General features: G+C 37.3%; 2 protein-coding genes across 7 annotated transcripts in view; one reads left to right on the forward strand and one right to left on the reverse strand.

The window, feature by feature from the left end:
• The window catches only part of supt3h (SPT3 homolog, SAGA and STAGA complex component), a 426,895-nt gene that overhangs the window by 333,957 nt on the left and 76,275 nt on the right, over positions 1-16,663 (reverse strand). The gene's annotated exons all lie outside the window — the stretch shown is intronic.
• The window catches only part of runx2a (RUNX family transcription factor 2a), a 238,631-nt gene continuing 227,396 nt past the window's right edge, over positions 5,429-16,663 (forward strand). Inside the window, exons 1-2 of the mRNA XM_072251457.1 lie at positions 5,429-5,564; positions 5,740-5,855. Coding sequence (XP_072107558.1) covers positions 5,798-5,855 — 58 coding nt within the window. The 5' untranslated portion in view covers positions 5,429-5,564; positions 5,740-5,797. The remainder of the gene's footprint in view (positions 5,565-5,739; positions 5,856-16,663) is intronic.

The raw sequence follows: 16,663 nt of genomic DNA on the forward strand, positions 1-16,663 counted from the left end.
AAATACCTCCATCCACATTAAAATGGGTATTTGGGCAAATCTCCTTCCACTGGGCATGCACAGGACACATCTACAGAAAACAAGCGAAGAGGAAACGGTATACTTGGTGCGCGTTTGTCCAGTTACAGACTAGAAAAACTTAAAAGGAAATTGCTAAACATCAAACAGCTGCTGGCTCTCGCGCAGGAGGACTTAAAACTAAAAAAATACGGAGCGTATGGAGGCAACTGACAGGGAGTTCACGGACAGTATGACCCAGCTGATGACGAACATTGAAAAACTAACTAACTCTGTTGCAGAGGGATTTGCAATGATGAGGACTATGATGGCTCCCCCCCCCCCCAGTACTTTTCACCGCCACAATACCAGCTTCACAGCCACTACGATAGCTACACATACGGACACACAGACCCCCCGGTGGCCCCACCTACATCTTCCTCACTCTCACAGAGGGGTCACCCTGGAAACATTTCCTACAGCCATTGTCTCTTCACCGATGAAAGGGACAACAGGTTTTTCAAAACCTCCGGTTACCCTGCACACACTACAAGCCCAACCGGAGTTTTCAGATTTAAACACTCTGGAGAGTGTTTTAGAAAAGCTCCATTTTCAGGGGAGGAAAACACCGTTTCAGTGTGGACGGAGGGTCAAAATGAAGAGAAAAAGTTTCGGTTACGGATTTATCCGGTCAAGCGTGGACATTGCCTAAGTCCTTCAACATTCAAAAGGTTTCAATGAGATCCCCCTTCATCAGACGTTCCTCGTACGATAACCCTTTCAGTCCTAGAATCATCCTCGAGAAACTCCTCTGAACCCTCTCTAATGCCAGCATGTCTTTTCTTAGATGAGAAACCCAAAACTGGTCATAATATCAAGGTAATGCCTCACCAGTGCCTTATAAAGCCTCAGCATCACATCCCTGCTCTTGTATTCTAGAATTCTTGAAATGAATGCTAACATTGCATTTGCCTTCCTCACCACTGACTCAACCTGCAAGTTAGCCTTTAGGTTGTTCTGCACAGAGTCCCAAGTCCCTTTGCATCTCAGATGTTTGGATTTTCTTCTCATTTAGAAAATAGTCTGCACATTTCTTTTTACCACCAAAGTGCATGACCATGCATTTTCCAACATTGTGTTTCATTTTCCACTTTATTGTCAATATTCCTAATCTGTCTAAGTCCTTCCGCACCCTACCCACCTAAGAACATAAGAAATAGGAGCAGAAGTAGGTCATTTGCCCCATCAAGCCTGCTCCACCGTTCAATAAGATTATGGTTGATCTGACCATAGACTCAGCTCCACCTACCTGCTTTTTCCCCATTACCCTTAATTTCCCTACTATGCAAAAATCTATCCAACCCTGTCTTAAATATATTTAGTGAAGTAGCCTCCACTGCTTCATTGAGCAGAGAATTCTACAGATTCACTATCCCCTGGGAAAAGCAGTTCCTCCCTAAATCTACTCCCTCAAATCTTGAGGCTATGCCCCCTAGTTCTAGACTCACCTATCAGTGGAAATAAATTTCTTGCCTCTACCTTATCTATCCCTTTCATGGTTTTATGTTTCTATAAGATCTCCTCTCATTCTTCTGAATTCCAGCAAGTACAGTCCCAGGTGATTCAATTTCTTCTCATAGTCCAACCCCCTCATCTCTGGAATCAACCTGGTGAACCTTCTCTGCACCGCCTCCAAAACCAATATATCCTTCCTCAAATAAAGAGACCAGAACTGCACACAGTACTCCAGGTGCAGCCTCACCAGTACCCTGTACAGTTGAGGTATATCCTCCCTGCTCTTAAATCCAATCCCTCCAGCAATAAAGACCAACATCCCATTTGCCATCTTGATAGCCTGCTGCACCGGCAAATCAACCTTTTGTGATTCATGCACAAGCACTCCCAAGTCTCTTTGCACAACAGCAAGCTGCAAATTTTTTACCATTTAAATAATAATCTGCTCTTCCCTTTTGCCTTCCAAAGTAGATGACCTCGCATTTACCAACATTGCATTCCATGTGCCAGACCCGTTTCCACTCACTTAACCTATATTTCTCTGCAGACTCTCCATATCTTCTGCACAATTTGCTTTTCCACTGAATTTAGTATTATCAGCAAACTTAAGGTACGCTACATTCCATCCCCTCTTCCAGACTGGTAACGTATACTGTGAACAGTTGCTGGCCCACCACTGACCCCTGCAGCACACCACTCACCACTGATTGCCAACCAGAGTAGCACCCATGCATCCCAACTTTCTGCTTTCTATTAGTTAACCACTCCTCTATGCATCACCCCCAATTCTGTGCAACCTTTATTTTATGTGTAAGTCTTTTATGTGGCACCTGATCAAATCCATTTGGAAATCCATGTAAGTCACATCCATCTGTTCCCTTCTATCTACTGCGTTCGTTATATCCTCAAAGATACCCGTTTCCTCAATACTACCTGCCCCTGCACCAATCTTCATTTCATCAGCAAACTTGGTTCAAAAAAATCCATCTATTCCATCATCTAAATCATTGATATACAGCATAGAAAGAAGTGGTCCCAACACCGACCTCTGCGGAACACCACTTCACTGGCAACAAACCAGAAAAGGATCTTTTTATTACCAGTCGCTGCCTCCTACTAATCAGCCAAAGCTCTAACCATGCCAGTAACTTTCCTGTAATTCAATGGGCTCTTAACTTGCTAAGCAGCCTCATGTGTGGCACCTTGTCAAAGACCTTCTGAAAGTCCAAATATGCAACATACACTGCATCCCCTTTATCTATCCTACATGTAATCTCCTGAAAGAATTCCAACAGGTTCGTCAAGCAAGATTTTCCCTTAGGAAAACAATGCTCTTATTTTTTACTTACTTGAAAAAGCTTTTACTATTTACTTTGATATTGTCTGCTAGCTTGCTTTCAATATTTCATCTTTTCCCTCCTAATAATCTTTTTAGTTGCTTTCCAATCCTCTATCTTTCTGCTAATTTTTGCTTTGTTGTATGCCCTCTCTTTTGCTTTTACGTTAGCTTTGACTTCTCTTGTCAGCCACAGTTGTACTGTTTTGCCATTTGAGTATTTCTTCATTTTTGGAATGCATCTATCCCATATGTTTCTCATTTTTCCCAGAAACTCACACCGTTGCTGCTCTGCTGTCATCCCTGCCAGCACCTCCTTCCAATTTACTTTAGCCAGCTCCTTTCTCATACCATTGTAATTTCCTTTACTCCACTGAAATACTGCTACATCAGACTTTACTTTCTCCCTGTCAAATTTCAAGTTGAACTTAGTCATATTGTGCTCATTGTCTCCTAAGGGTTCTTTTACCTTAAGCTCCCTAATGACCTCCAGTTCATTACACAACACCCAATCCAGCCTGGCTCTATTAGGCTCTACAACAAACTGCTCTAAAACGCTATCTCGTAGACATTCAACCAACTCACTCTCTTGCAACACACATCAAAGTTGCTGGTGAATGCAGCAGGCCAGGCAGCATCTGTAGGAAGAGGTGCAGTCGACGTTTCAGGTCGAGACCCTTCGTCAGGACTAACTGAAGGAAGAGTGAGTAAGGGATTTGAAAGTTGGAGGGGGAGGGGGAGATCCAAAATGATAGGAGAAGACAGGAGGGGGAGGGATAGAGCCAAGAGCTGGACAGGTGATAGGCAAAAGGGGATATGAGAGGATCATGGGACAGGAGGTCTGGGAAGAAAGACAAGGGGGAGGACCCAGAGGATGGGCAAGAGGTATATTCAAAGGGACAGAGGGAGAAAAAGGAGAGTGAGAGAAAGAATGTGTGCATAAAAATGAGTAACAGATGGGGTACGAGGGGGAGGTGGGGCCTTAGCGGAAGTTAGAGAAGTCGATGTTCATGCCATCAGGTTGGAGGCTACCCAGACGGAATATAAGGTGTTGTTCCTCCAACCTGAGTGTGGCTTCATCTTTATGTCCCATGATCCTCTCGTATCCCCTTTTGCCTATCACCTGTCCAGCTCTTGGCTCTATCCCTCCCCCTCCTGTCTTCTCCTATCATTTTGGATCTCCCCCTCCCCCTCCAACTTTCAAATTCCTTACTCACTCTTCCTTCAGTTAGTCCTGACGAAGGGTCTCGGCCTGAAACGTCGACTGCATCTCTTCCTACAGATGCTGCCTGGCCTGCTGCGTTCACCAGCAACTTTGATGTGTGTTGCTTGAATTTCCAGCATCTGCAGAATTCCTGTTGTTCACTCTCTTGCAATTCATTACCAACCTGATTTTGCCAATTGACCTGCATGTTGAAATCTCCCGTTACTATCATAATATTGCCCTTTTGACACGCCTTTTCTCTTTCCCATTGTGGTCCACACATCAGCTACTGTTGGGAGGCCTGTATATAATTGCCATCAGAGTCCTTCTACCCTTGTAGCTTCTTAACTCAACCCACAAGGATTCAACATCTTCTGATCCTATTTTACTATTTAAAGTACTTTAATAGTGTGAACTTATTATTCAAGTAAAACACAAATCTAAATTACAAACAATGGTCAATCACAAACTTCTACAATTACTGACATCTGGAATATTTAATAATCATTCATAAAAGATGGTACTATTTTAAGCAAAGGAGTCTTACCACTTATATTGAATACGATAAATGTCAAAGTTTAGAGAAGTTGCTAAGATGTGTACTGGTGCATTTTATGCAAGGCCTCCATCTCCTGCTGTAAAACTGCAGATGTGGTCTCTGTGATAATTATGGCTCATGCAATAAACAGTAGTACAATTTCTGATCATTAGTTACACAAATGAAATATATTTTTACATTGAACTTAAATAAATTAATCATTCACTATAATTTTCATTAGTCAGAATTCCCACCAAAATCATCATTTACACCAAGTCTTGATGGAAATCCAGAGGCTTGTACTTCCATAGGAGAATGCAAAACAGGCATTTCTTTGCTGATTCAACCAAATTTTAGAAAAATAACACAATGCCAGCAATGAGACTCTAGAAAATCACATTCAAAGACAGAAATATAAAGCATACAAATTCAAAAGTGACTAAATAAACTATTCAAATTATCGCCAATCTTCAGAATTTCACACAGCACCTTTGTCAGCAAGTTCATTTTACTACCCACATAACAATACACTAGTAAGACTAAACTGAACAGTGCGAGTCATTCCTGCTGCCCATATGCTTCATCTGTACATGAATTTGTTCTTTTTTTTCTTCTCTTCACAGTGTTTGTAATGCTGTCCAAATCCCCATGAGTCATATAAATTAAAGCTGGTCCCTCTTTATGCCAGGAAGAGTCTACCACGAGTCCTTTGTCAAAAACCCACAGGGATAGGCTGTCCCGTCCTACTTGTATGTCATGATGTCACAAGCCATGTGATTCAGTTTCTCCAGTAAGAGCACATGAAGAGTTTAAAGCTTATGCTTTTTGGATTGTGTGAATGCTTCATTCGCCTCATAAACAACCACAGAACCACAAGTGCGGTGCAACTTGCTCTCCAGGACGACGAGAGAACCTCTGGTCCTAAATGGTTAATCTCCGCAGGTCACTACCAGCCACCAAGACCAATTCTGTCAGTAAGTGTTTGCTAACCACAGTCTTTACAGTAAATACTTGTCCATCAGATGTTTATTTGTCTTTTTTTGCATGCTGTATGTTATTTTGTGGCCAAAAAAGCTAATGACATCAAGCAGCTCACCTAAGCACTGCTGGCAAGCTCTTAAACTTCCTTTGCAATGGTTATATTTTCAGTTTAAGACTTCGAGGGACACCAAAACCACAGGCATAAAGTATATGTGAAAGGAGGACTATGGCATCTAACAGCCTATTCAGCTCAGTTGCATCATGTCAGCAAAACTTCTTCTGGGGTGAGTCCACATCTTATGTATTCTCTTAGACTAGATACGAAATTTTACTCAAAATATTCTTCTTTGGGACATGTTTCTATAAACTATTAATTTGCTAACTCTGAATACGAAAGAATGTTTCATAAACTTGAAGTCTACAAAATACAAACTTACAAAACTTCTGTCAATAAAATGCAAAGAATACGTTTCTGCTTTCATTTCAAATTGAAATATGCTTTGAAAAGTCAAAGTGTGAAATTTGCTTTATGGAAATAAATTATGTCTATTTTTCAATAGCATATATTATTAAATCCAACATTCCTGTGGTATTTGTTTTTTTTTCCCCTGGAATAAAATAGCATATAACAAATAAAATAGATATAGTCTGTAAAATATGTTATTGACAATTTCTTGGTTTTAACTACTTGATTACTAAATGGAAAGAACACATGAAACAAAAAGCTATAAAAACATTCTACTTATAAACCTTATAGGGCAACATATTAAATTGATCATAATTTTATAGGAGAAATATACAAAGACTCTTGATACCATTATTCCGTGGATTGGTGGGTACACGGCAAACCTAGACTAGTCCTATTTAATTGCTTTAAAACTACAATCTCCACCAACCCCAAACAGCTGGGTCACTTTACTTTCTGACCACTAACATGGTTGCTAATATTTGTAAGGAAATAGTTGTATGTTTTTCACACATGTAACTGCATTTAGATTTTATTGAACTTAGTTTTCACTGAAACTGATACGATTAAATTTAGAAACAATGACTCCATTTAAACCTTTTGCACAGCTTCAAGACAGAGCTACAATTTACAGTAGTATTAATAAGACTCATTTTGATTGAAATTAAAGGAAGTGTTTCTAATTTGTCTGTAGTGACTACATCAGAAACTCTGGCAAAAAAAATGCATTGCAGCAAATTAACAAGTTTCCTACTTTAATAAACAAATCTTATGATTGAAAACACTGAACAAGATTTTACTAAAAATACTAACAGGATAAGTATACTCATATCTAGGTAATCTACAGAATTTGTACAATTTTTAGAGAGATTCTTGTGTTACTTCAAAGATCAATGCTGGGGTGAAGGATGGAAGTGGGGTATGAGCTTTGGTAAAGATTCAAGCAGTAATTAGATTTTTCCAATTAAATCTAATGAGTTCATATGGTCATTTGTCATCACTAAGCACTATAGATTACCAAAAGGAAGAGTTTTTGTTCAGCTGTAACTTTGATCCCTCAAATGGGGCTTTGCATGTAACAGAAATATTAGAATAAAAACAATCTAATCCCAAGCACAGGATGCCAATAAAACAAAGGCAGGTGCTGGCATGTTGCACACATATTGTTTACTATTATGAAGAAACATCCTAGGAAGTTATACAGACAGTTTAATGATTCATCCAATCAATGATGGCAAACAAAGTCATGCCTTTTTCCAGCATCTGCAGAATTCCTTGTGTTTGCCTTTTTCCTTTGTTGGTTCTCTTTTGACTTCACAATTACACATCCCAACAAGATGTAATTTTATTACTTCTGCATTCCCTACACAATCCGCATGCGTGCAGATAAAGTGTTAATCCTATTTTTTTCTTCAGCATAATGTAAACAGGTACAACACAGGACTGCTATGGCATTTGCTAACAAAGTGATGTTCCAAAAAGATTACAGGAAAAGTAAGGAAATGGTTCCTTTAGAAAACAGGTGCCAAATCAACAGAAAGTTATAAATTGTTTTGTAAATCATGAGGCATAACATCCGCAGAGTAGCTAAACCACATTATTAAAATATTTATAGCAGATAATGCAGGTTTACATCTGTGAAGATTCTATTTAGTTAGTACTTTCAAAGAGCAGTTGTATGCGGTCATACATGTCGGAGCATAGTTTTAAAAATGATGCATATTACTTCTGTTTTCATTATACTACAAAAAAGACTAAAATGCTATAAGCCCATCACTATAATATATATTCTTTTTATATGTATTATCTACTTGGAGCTTAAACTTTACCAATACCCTCAGCAGTCAGTCCTACAATACTTATGCTTACATGGCATTAATCTTTAAAATGATCTGCAACTTCTGTTTATGCATGTAAAATAACAAATACAATTCAATTTGAAACAAATAATCATTTTTCATCAGTTGAGCAAAGGTTATGAAACACTTAGGAGTGGAAATTGCTTTCTTAATTAAAATACAGAAGCATGTCCTTTACTAACAAACTGCTAACAAATGTTTGTAATATGAGATTTTGTTAAAGAATAATATCACTATTTTAATCGCTCATAGGTGCTCATGTAGGTTTTTAATAGTCACATTCCATGTAAAATTCTCCTCAATCCAATAACAGCAAATAAACTGTACTAAATCCATGTACCTACACTTACTGAACCCTAATGTTTTTCATTGTTATTCACAGGTTAAGTTCAACATTTTAAATTTCTTTGGTTCAATTTTAGTAAGCTGCCTATTTAAAAAAAATTCCCACGATGGTATCATTCATTTTAAAGTGGAAAATTTACAAAACTATAACATTAGAAAAACTTTCAAATCTCTGTTTATTTTGTGATCATGAAAAGTAGGCTTTATAAAGTATAAGATACAATTAGTTCTGAAACTTCATAATGAAGGGAAGAGTTAGGAAAATTTTTACCCTTTTAGGGTCATTGATAACAATTGCACAGTATCCATCTGATTTAAACACTTTTAAAACAAATGGAAACATCCAATTTTCATATTCACATTTCTGAAAAGTTCCAGTGTTCCTGTAAATTCTACAGCTAAACCAAGAGTACATAATAGAGCTTATTACATCTATCAACCTATCATGAAAAACACTAATTGAAAACAGGTAGTGACCAACTACTTAATTACACTAGTAAATTAATAAAAATTAACAAAATAAGGAAAAAAGGACAAAAAAAGGAACAAATAAGTTTGTACCTTTCACAAACTCAGTAAGTCCCAAAGTACTTAACAACCAGTTATTTTTCTAATGACATTGTTATGCTGTTCAGAAATTTTATCCATAGTATGATTTTAGTGATGTTATTTGAGGCACAAATATTGACCAGAATTACCCTGCTGCTTGTCAAATGCATTATATTTTGTTTACACAACTTATTGGTACTACTAGAAAGGTGAAATCTCTGCATTGGTCTAACCTAGGAGATCTACAATTTCAGAAATATTTTCTGGGTTGCAGAGCAATAAAGTGACTTGAGAGCTCATTACATCAGATATAAACACTTGCAAGAACTTTTTAGATGTTACATCAGAATAGTTCCTCAATAGTAACATTAATTATCAATTTTACTGAGCTAGTCAAGCTGAGCTTCAACTGAATCTCATTAAGTGAGTCAAGCTTCACAATAATTATATGAAACTTACAAGAGCTTCCTTACAAAAGGAGTACAGCCCATGTAGTAGGAAAATTCATAGCTCAAACCATTACTTTTCTGAAACGTACATCTTACTTCTGCATTACCTTCTTTCTGCCTGATGAGCGATGCATTCTGAAAATAATTGTAGATTGATCCTAAAACTGAATTCTACTTAGTTCATTGTTCTATTTGACAGAATAATGCAGGTTTCACTGAACTGCTGGCATTTTCCCATAGAAGTGCCAGCGTGTTTCAGGAATCCCCTGCGAACATGTAACACCTGAGCTAACTGGCCAAGCTTCACCAGTGATTTCTTGGCTACATTCACTATTGAACTCCCCAATGGCATCATGGGAAAACAATCCTTGCATACCTTGCACAAAGGAATAGCATTGCAGTGCAGGTCAATTTCCTAGCAGCAAAATCATGTATATTTGTTACTGACATTGTTGAATCATAAACTGAGCCAATTTTTATTTGCATTACATCTTTATCAACCCATTCCAGCTTACTTCTACTCTGGTTTTAGTTCCTGAAGTTTAATCATCCCAAATTCAAGACACAATAGCAGGAGCTATTGGCAATACCCTAGGTCCAACATCTTCAATTGTTTTTTTTATGACTTTCCTGGCATCATGAAGTCAAAAGTAGGGGTGTAAATAAATTATATTCACAACAAGCAAAGTCCATACATGCCTGCAGCAAGACCTGAACAACATTCAGACTTACAGCAAAGAAACCACAAGATCACAATAATCTCTAACAAGAAAGTTTCTAACCAATTATCCTGGATTTCACCACATCCCAAACCATTAAAAACCTGAGGAAAGCCACTGACTAAACATTCAACTGCCACTCACATTAATAGTATGGCTATGTAAGCAGGTCAGAGGCTGGGCATTCTGTGGCAAGTGACAACCCAAAACCTAGCCACCATCAAAATGCACAGGATGGAGACATGACCAAATACTTTACCGCTGTCTGGAAGAGTGCAGCTCCAACAATATGCAAATCAACTCAATGTCATACAAGAGAAGCAAGCATCCACCCTACCAGAGTACTGAACCTTCAGTGTGTGCCACTGAATAATACACTCCAGCTATATACTAAACATTCTCCAACAGTTCCTGTCAAACGCATGATCTCAACTACAAAAAAATGTCAAAGTAGTAAAGGAGGATCAGAACAACACCACCTACATGTTTCCCTCCAAGTCACAAACCAACATGACTTGGAACTACATCACTTTTCTTTCATTGTTACATCATGGAAGTCTTTATCCATTGGCACCGTGGCAATACCTTCACCAGAAGGACTGCAAAGGTTCAAGAAGTGGACTCATTGCCATATTTAAATACAATTTTGGATAGGCAATAAATTCTAATTATTAATAACTCTCACAGCCTGAAGAAATTAATGAAGAATGCTTGTGAATGCTTGTGAATGCTTGAAGTGTACCCAGTGCAAGACTTGAAAACCACTGATTTAAATAGGAATCAAAAATAAGATACACTATATATTTTTAATTAGATTTCTAATTAGAAATATTTTGGAAAATATTTATTTTTTTTAATAGAATTTTAATACCAGAGGCAAACCCGACAAAGATCAAGGCTAGAGGTGGGGTTCTGAAGACAGTTACAAAATTCCGGAGCTATTTTGAGGGCTTGGCTTGTTCAAGCCCACTTATGCCCCCCAAATTACATGACTTGGGACCCTGCAGACCTTGACTGTTTGGTTGCAGGGCTGCCTGGCCCACTGTGATTTGCCTTCCAGATACAGGGAATTTAAAGGTCTGTGGAAATCCAACAGTAATTTGTGGGCAACAGGATTCACTCAAGCAACCTAGTAAATCTAAAAAACACACATAAACCCTGTAGGAACTCAGCAGGCCAGGCAGCATTTATGGAAAAAGAGTATAGTTGACGTTTCCAGTTGAGACCCTTTGGCAGGACTGGATAAAGAAAAAGATGAGTAGATTTTAAAGGTGGGGGAGGGAAGAGAGAAAAACACAAAGTGATAGGTGAAACTAGAAGGGGGAGGGATTAAGTGAATAGCTGGGAAGTTGTTTGGTGAAAGAGATACAGGGCTGGAGAAGGGGGAGTCTGATAGGTGAGGATAGAAGGCCATGGAAGAATGGAAACGGGAAGGAGCACCAAAGGGAGGCAATGGACAGGCAAGGAGATAAGGTGCGAAGGGGAAAGGGGGATGGGGTTTGGTGAAGGAGAGGGTGCGAGGCCATTACTGGAAGTTTGAGAAATCGATGTTCATGCCATCAGGTTGGAGGCGGAATACAAGCTGATGTTCCTCCAATCATAGTGTGGCATCATCATGACAGTAGAGGAGGCCATGGATTAACATATCTGAATGGGAATGGGAAGTGGAATTAGAATGGGTGGCCGCTGGGAGATCCTGCTTCTTCTGGCAGACAGAGCATAGGTGCTTGGTGAAACAGTCTCACAATCTACATCGAGCCTCACCGATATCAAATCTAACATTTTTCATTTTTGAAAAACACTCATTTCACATTCTTCAGAATATGTTACCTACTGCCATTTACCAGATTATTCATGACTAATTCTTTAGAATACACTGTAGACTTGACTTAACTAAACAGAATTTTGTTGATTAATTTAATAATAAAAACCTTTGGTTGACAAGTTGCAGACTGGGATTGTTATTTATTACACCAAAGCCATTATTCTAAATTTACCCCATTTGCTATCTATTCGAGCAGATACATCAAATGTATTTAATAACATTCCTATCAAATAAAAATATAAATAAAATCAATTCTAATCATTTAAAAAGATAAAATATGATGAAGGAACTCAGCACCTCATGCAGCATTGGAGGGAAATAAACAATTAAATAGATTGTCCAGAATTTTGTACGTGTTGCTCAAGAATTCCTGCATCTGCATGATCTCTTGTATTTATCCATTTGAAAAGCTACATTGTTTTCAAATAACTATACATTTTCATACTAAATACCAATTTAAATTTTTAAGACTGAACTCAGCTTAAAAACTCTAGGCCAAAAATAAAATAAATCTAAAGATTCTGTTATGGTTATTATTCTATGGATTTATTGAATATGCCAATGGTGACATATGTATTTTGATAATCAATTTACTTTGAACTTTGAAATAACTTGTATTAATCCTCTGAATAAAGTTATAACAAAGAAAATATCACAGAATTTTAATTCCAACTATATTCATATTAATTTATATAATGTCATTACTCACAGATAAAGTAAAATAGTCTGAAGTAATTCTCTTTAAATAAAAAGCCATTATTATCATCAGTAAATAATCTTCATAATGGAAGTGAAAACATTTGCACAAAATAACAATGGCAACTTATTTGCTGGAAGCTGTTTTTCAAACTTTTAAACAGCATAAATTAAATCCTTCCTTTTTTTGTAAGATACGAGACTGTGACTAAAACTTGACCATGGGTTTATATCCATAGACAGTAGACATCCACAAAACCAGCCAGACATCCTCTCCTTACCACACAACCCCAACAATAAACTACTGTAATGACTGGGGTAGAGTAGCGTGCTGATTGGGGAGAAGCGTAGGAGGGGGGAACTTAGAAGCCAGATGGTGACAAAAAGAATACTTGATTATTCACCTTTTTATCTTTATTTACCAAGAATTTATTTTAAAAAATGCATTTAATGCAGTTGAAGAAAAATAACACCAGCTGTTTCAGCCCATAGAAAACATTCAGACAAAAAGCAACCAGATAACTTCTGTGAATAGGCTATTCAAACATAAACTATATTTTAAAAAACAATATGTATTATGGTCAAAGAATACAATTAACTACATTTGATATATGCAATAAATTTTACACCTATAGGCCTGAAACATTGACCATATGTTTATAGGCTATAGGGCAGGTTGCAAGTTTTAGTTCATAGTCAAGACATTTCATGGTGTGTTATTTAATACTACATGACTGTGCTCAGACACTTAAACCCAATTAAATTTTATTTATAACCATTCAGGTTAGAGATTTTTTTCCCAAAGCATTCAAAATATTTCAAGTTTATTACAACATTGTCATGGCTATTTTACTGCCTGATTATGAACAGAAAATCTTTTCTATTTCAGTGATTTCCATATGATTACTCAAGTTCCTAACTTTTGGCTTCAATCAGGTTTAAAGTTAATTTTATATAAAGTACTTAACTAATTTGAGCACAAATACTTTCAACCAGTTACTTTGAAAAGTTCATATTAAAATAGCAAAAGCAAATCCATTTTTTCATCCTTAGTATTACATACTTTACCCCACTAAATAATAATTGAACAAACTAAGTTATTTTCCTCCCATGTTTGCTTCATTTAACAATTCAGAAAACAGGAAAAACACAATTGATTGCTTAAAGAGGTTCTTGACATTTCTTTCAAAAAATCATTACTGTTCAAGAACAAAGCTTTTTTTATATAAATGGAACCTAAACAACATCTCACAACATTACAAAGTGAATGTATGGTTTCCTTTTTGCTAAATAAATCATAGCAGCAGCATTTCTTCAGAACCTCATTCCATTTAATTTTATACATAAAGCATCTCCTGTCTACCGTTATGTGACGAGAGTTAAATCATAGCGCTCAAGGAGTGTTTCTAAATCACAAAGAGTAATGAAGTTTTTGAACATGAATATGAAGGTTACCATAGTCTGATAGGTGTTAAAGTTTACCAAGCAGCTTTGAAGGCTTAACATCCTTCAGAATACAATTTAAAGCAGCTGTATTCTCTTTCAAAAGAGCCAAACTATTACAGAAAATTACATACTCACTATACATAAACCATAATGCTAAGCATAGTCATAATATTCTTTAGTTTCTACCCCCCACTCTCAGAAATTGTAGGGTTGCTTTCAGAGACTTCATCTTCAAATTTCAAACACTTCTATTCAGTTTCATCATGAGACACTGAATAAATCAAGAAGTGCACTAGTTACAGTTGAGCTAAATACAGGATGCATAACTATAGTTGCTTGTAATTACCGATAATTTGTTAATAATATCACAAAACTTGGGAAATGACAAACAGCACATTAACAAAAATCAAGCTGATATCTGAACACTTAAGACTTTCAAATAGCTTTCTTCAAAAGATCAGTAGCAATCAAAGTGCACAGTGAATATAATCATCATCTTTTATCTTAAGTATTAACAACATTGCCACAATTCTCACAACAATCTTTTTTATTTTAACCAAAACTAAGAAGTCTTATAACTGTTGAAGATTTAAATTTGTTAAGTTTATTGTATAAATATACAGGAAATAGCTGTTTAAGAAAAATCAATGGAAAATAATTAACAATTAGTGAAATAAATGGCATAATAAATATTTGTTCAGAATACTACATTGTTCCACATTCAATGATAATTAAGCTGCTAAGAAAATTTTACATTAAAAACTAAATATGAAAACTAACAATATTGGAAGAGCATAAGGGATGTTGTAGTTAATTGTCAAATGAAATAGATATTATGCAACGTGATGCTGGGACCTGAGGTTTTATTCATCAAACCATAACAAACACAAAACATCACTGTATTTAAAAAGAAAAATACAGATGAAGGGTTTTGGCCCAAAATTTCGACTGTACTCTTTTCCATTGATGCTGCCTGGCTTGCTGAGTTTCTCCAGCATTTTGTTTATGTTGCTTGGATTTCCATCATATTCAGATTTCCTCTTGTTTGCGATCATCGCCGTCTTGCCTTCTTTATAGCTGCACCGATATGTTGGGACCAGATTAGATACTCAGAGATCTTGACACCCAGGAACTTAAAATTGCTCACTCTCTCCAGTTCTGATCCCTCTACGAGGATTGGTTCATATTCCCTCGTCTTACCCTTCCTGAAGTCCACAATCACAGAGACAGGCAGTCATGCATGTAAATGCCATCATATTGACATGCAACACCCCAAAAAAAATGTTTAGATGACTGATTTAGCCTAGCACTTGCTTCGTGTTCCAAAGACATACCATAAGTATCAAAATGCATTCAAACACACAGGAGATTCTGCAGATGCTAGAAATCCAGAGTAACACACACAAAATGCTGGAGGAACTCAGCAGGTTGGGCAGCATCTGCGGAGGAGAATAAGCAGTTGGTTTGGCTGAGATTCTTCACCAGGGTTGTAAAGGAAGGGGAAGAAGCCAAAATAAGAAGGTGGGGCAGCGGAAGGAGCAGAAGCTGGCAAGTGATAGGTGAAGCCAGTGTGCCAGCCAAATCCATTCAAACAAGTATTGAACTAAATCAGTTAAAAACCTCAGGCCAATAAAATTCACATGTATGTAAATTAACTAAAATTTGCCCAAGTCCCAAATATCCATTACATTAATTGGTTCCCATTGAATGAATGGAGACACTATTCCTGTACCAGATCTAACTTGATACATGATATTATGGCTGATTTCAAGCCATTTGTGGAGGTGAATTACTAAAATTCGTGCTCTGCCCTGGATACCATGAAGTTAAATTAAACTTCAGAGCAACTTTCTGAAAAAATACTGGGAATGGATGATGCCTATGCAGTACACAGTCCGGCTGCAATGTCTCAACCCTAATCATCTCTTTGCCTCCACAAGTACTGCTTAACCTACTGAGTTCCTCCAGCAGCTTGTTTTTTCTTTGCTCCTGATTCCAACATCTAGTCATAGTCATAGTCATACTTTATTGATCCCGGGGGAAATTGGTTTTCATTACAGTTGCACCATGAATAATAAATAGTAATAGAGATAGTAATAGTCATAGAAATAATAAATAGTAATAGTATAGTAATAGACAATAGTAATAAATAGTTAAATAGTTGTATGTAAATTATGCCAGTAAATTATGAAATAAGTCCAGGACCAGCCTATTGACTCAGGGTGTCTGACCCTCCAAGGGAGGAGTTGTGAAGTTTGATGGCCACAGGCAGGAATGACTTCCTATGACGCTCTGTGTTGCATCTCGATGGAATGAGTCTCTGGCTGAATGTACTCCTGTGCCTACCCAGTACATTATGTAGTGGATGGGAGACATTGACCAAGATGGCATGCAACTTAGACAGCATCCCCTTTTCAGACACCACCATGAGAGAGTCCAGTTCCATCCCCACAACATCACTGGCCTTACGAATGAGTTTGTTGATTCTGTTGGTGTCTGCTACTCTCAGCCTGCTGCCCCAGCACACAACAGCAAACATGATAGCACTGGCCACCACAGACTCGTAGAACATCCTCAGCATTGTCCGGCAGATGTTAAAGGACCTCAGTCCCCTCAGGAAATAGAGACCGCTCTGCAGTCTCTTGTGTCTCCAGAAACTTCAAGAAACAATCTTAAAGCTACACTCTATATCATCAATGAAAAAATGTTAATTTACATCATATTTTACAAAGCAGTCT

This window comes from Mobula birostris, chromosome 2 (genome assembly GCF_030028105.1).
Source record: "Mobula birostris isolate sMobBir1 chromosome 2, sMobBir1.hap1, whole genome shotgun sequence".
NCBI lineage: Eukaryota > Metazoa > Chordata > Chondrichthyes > Myliobatiformes > Myliobatidae > Mobula > Mobula birostris.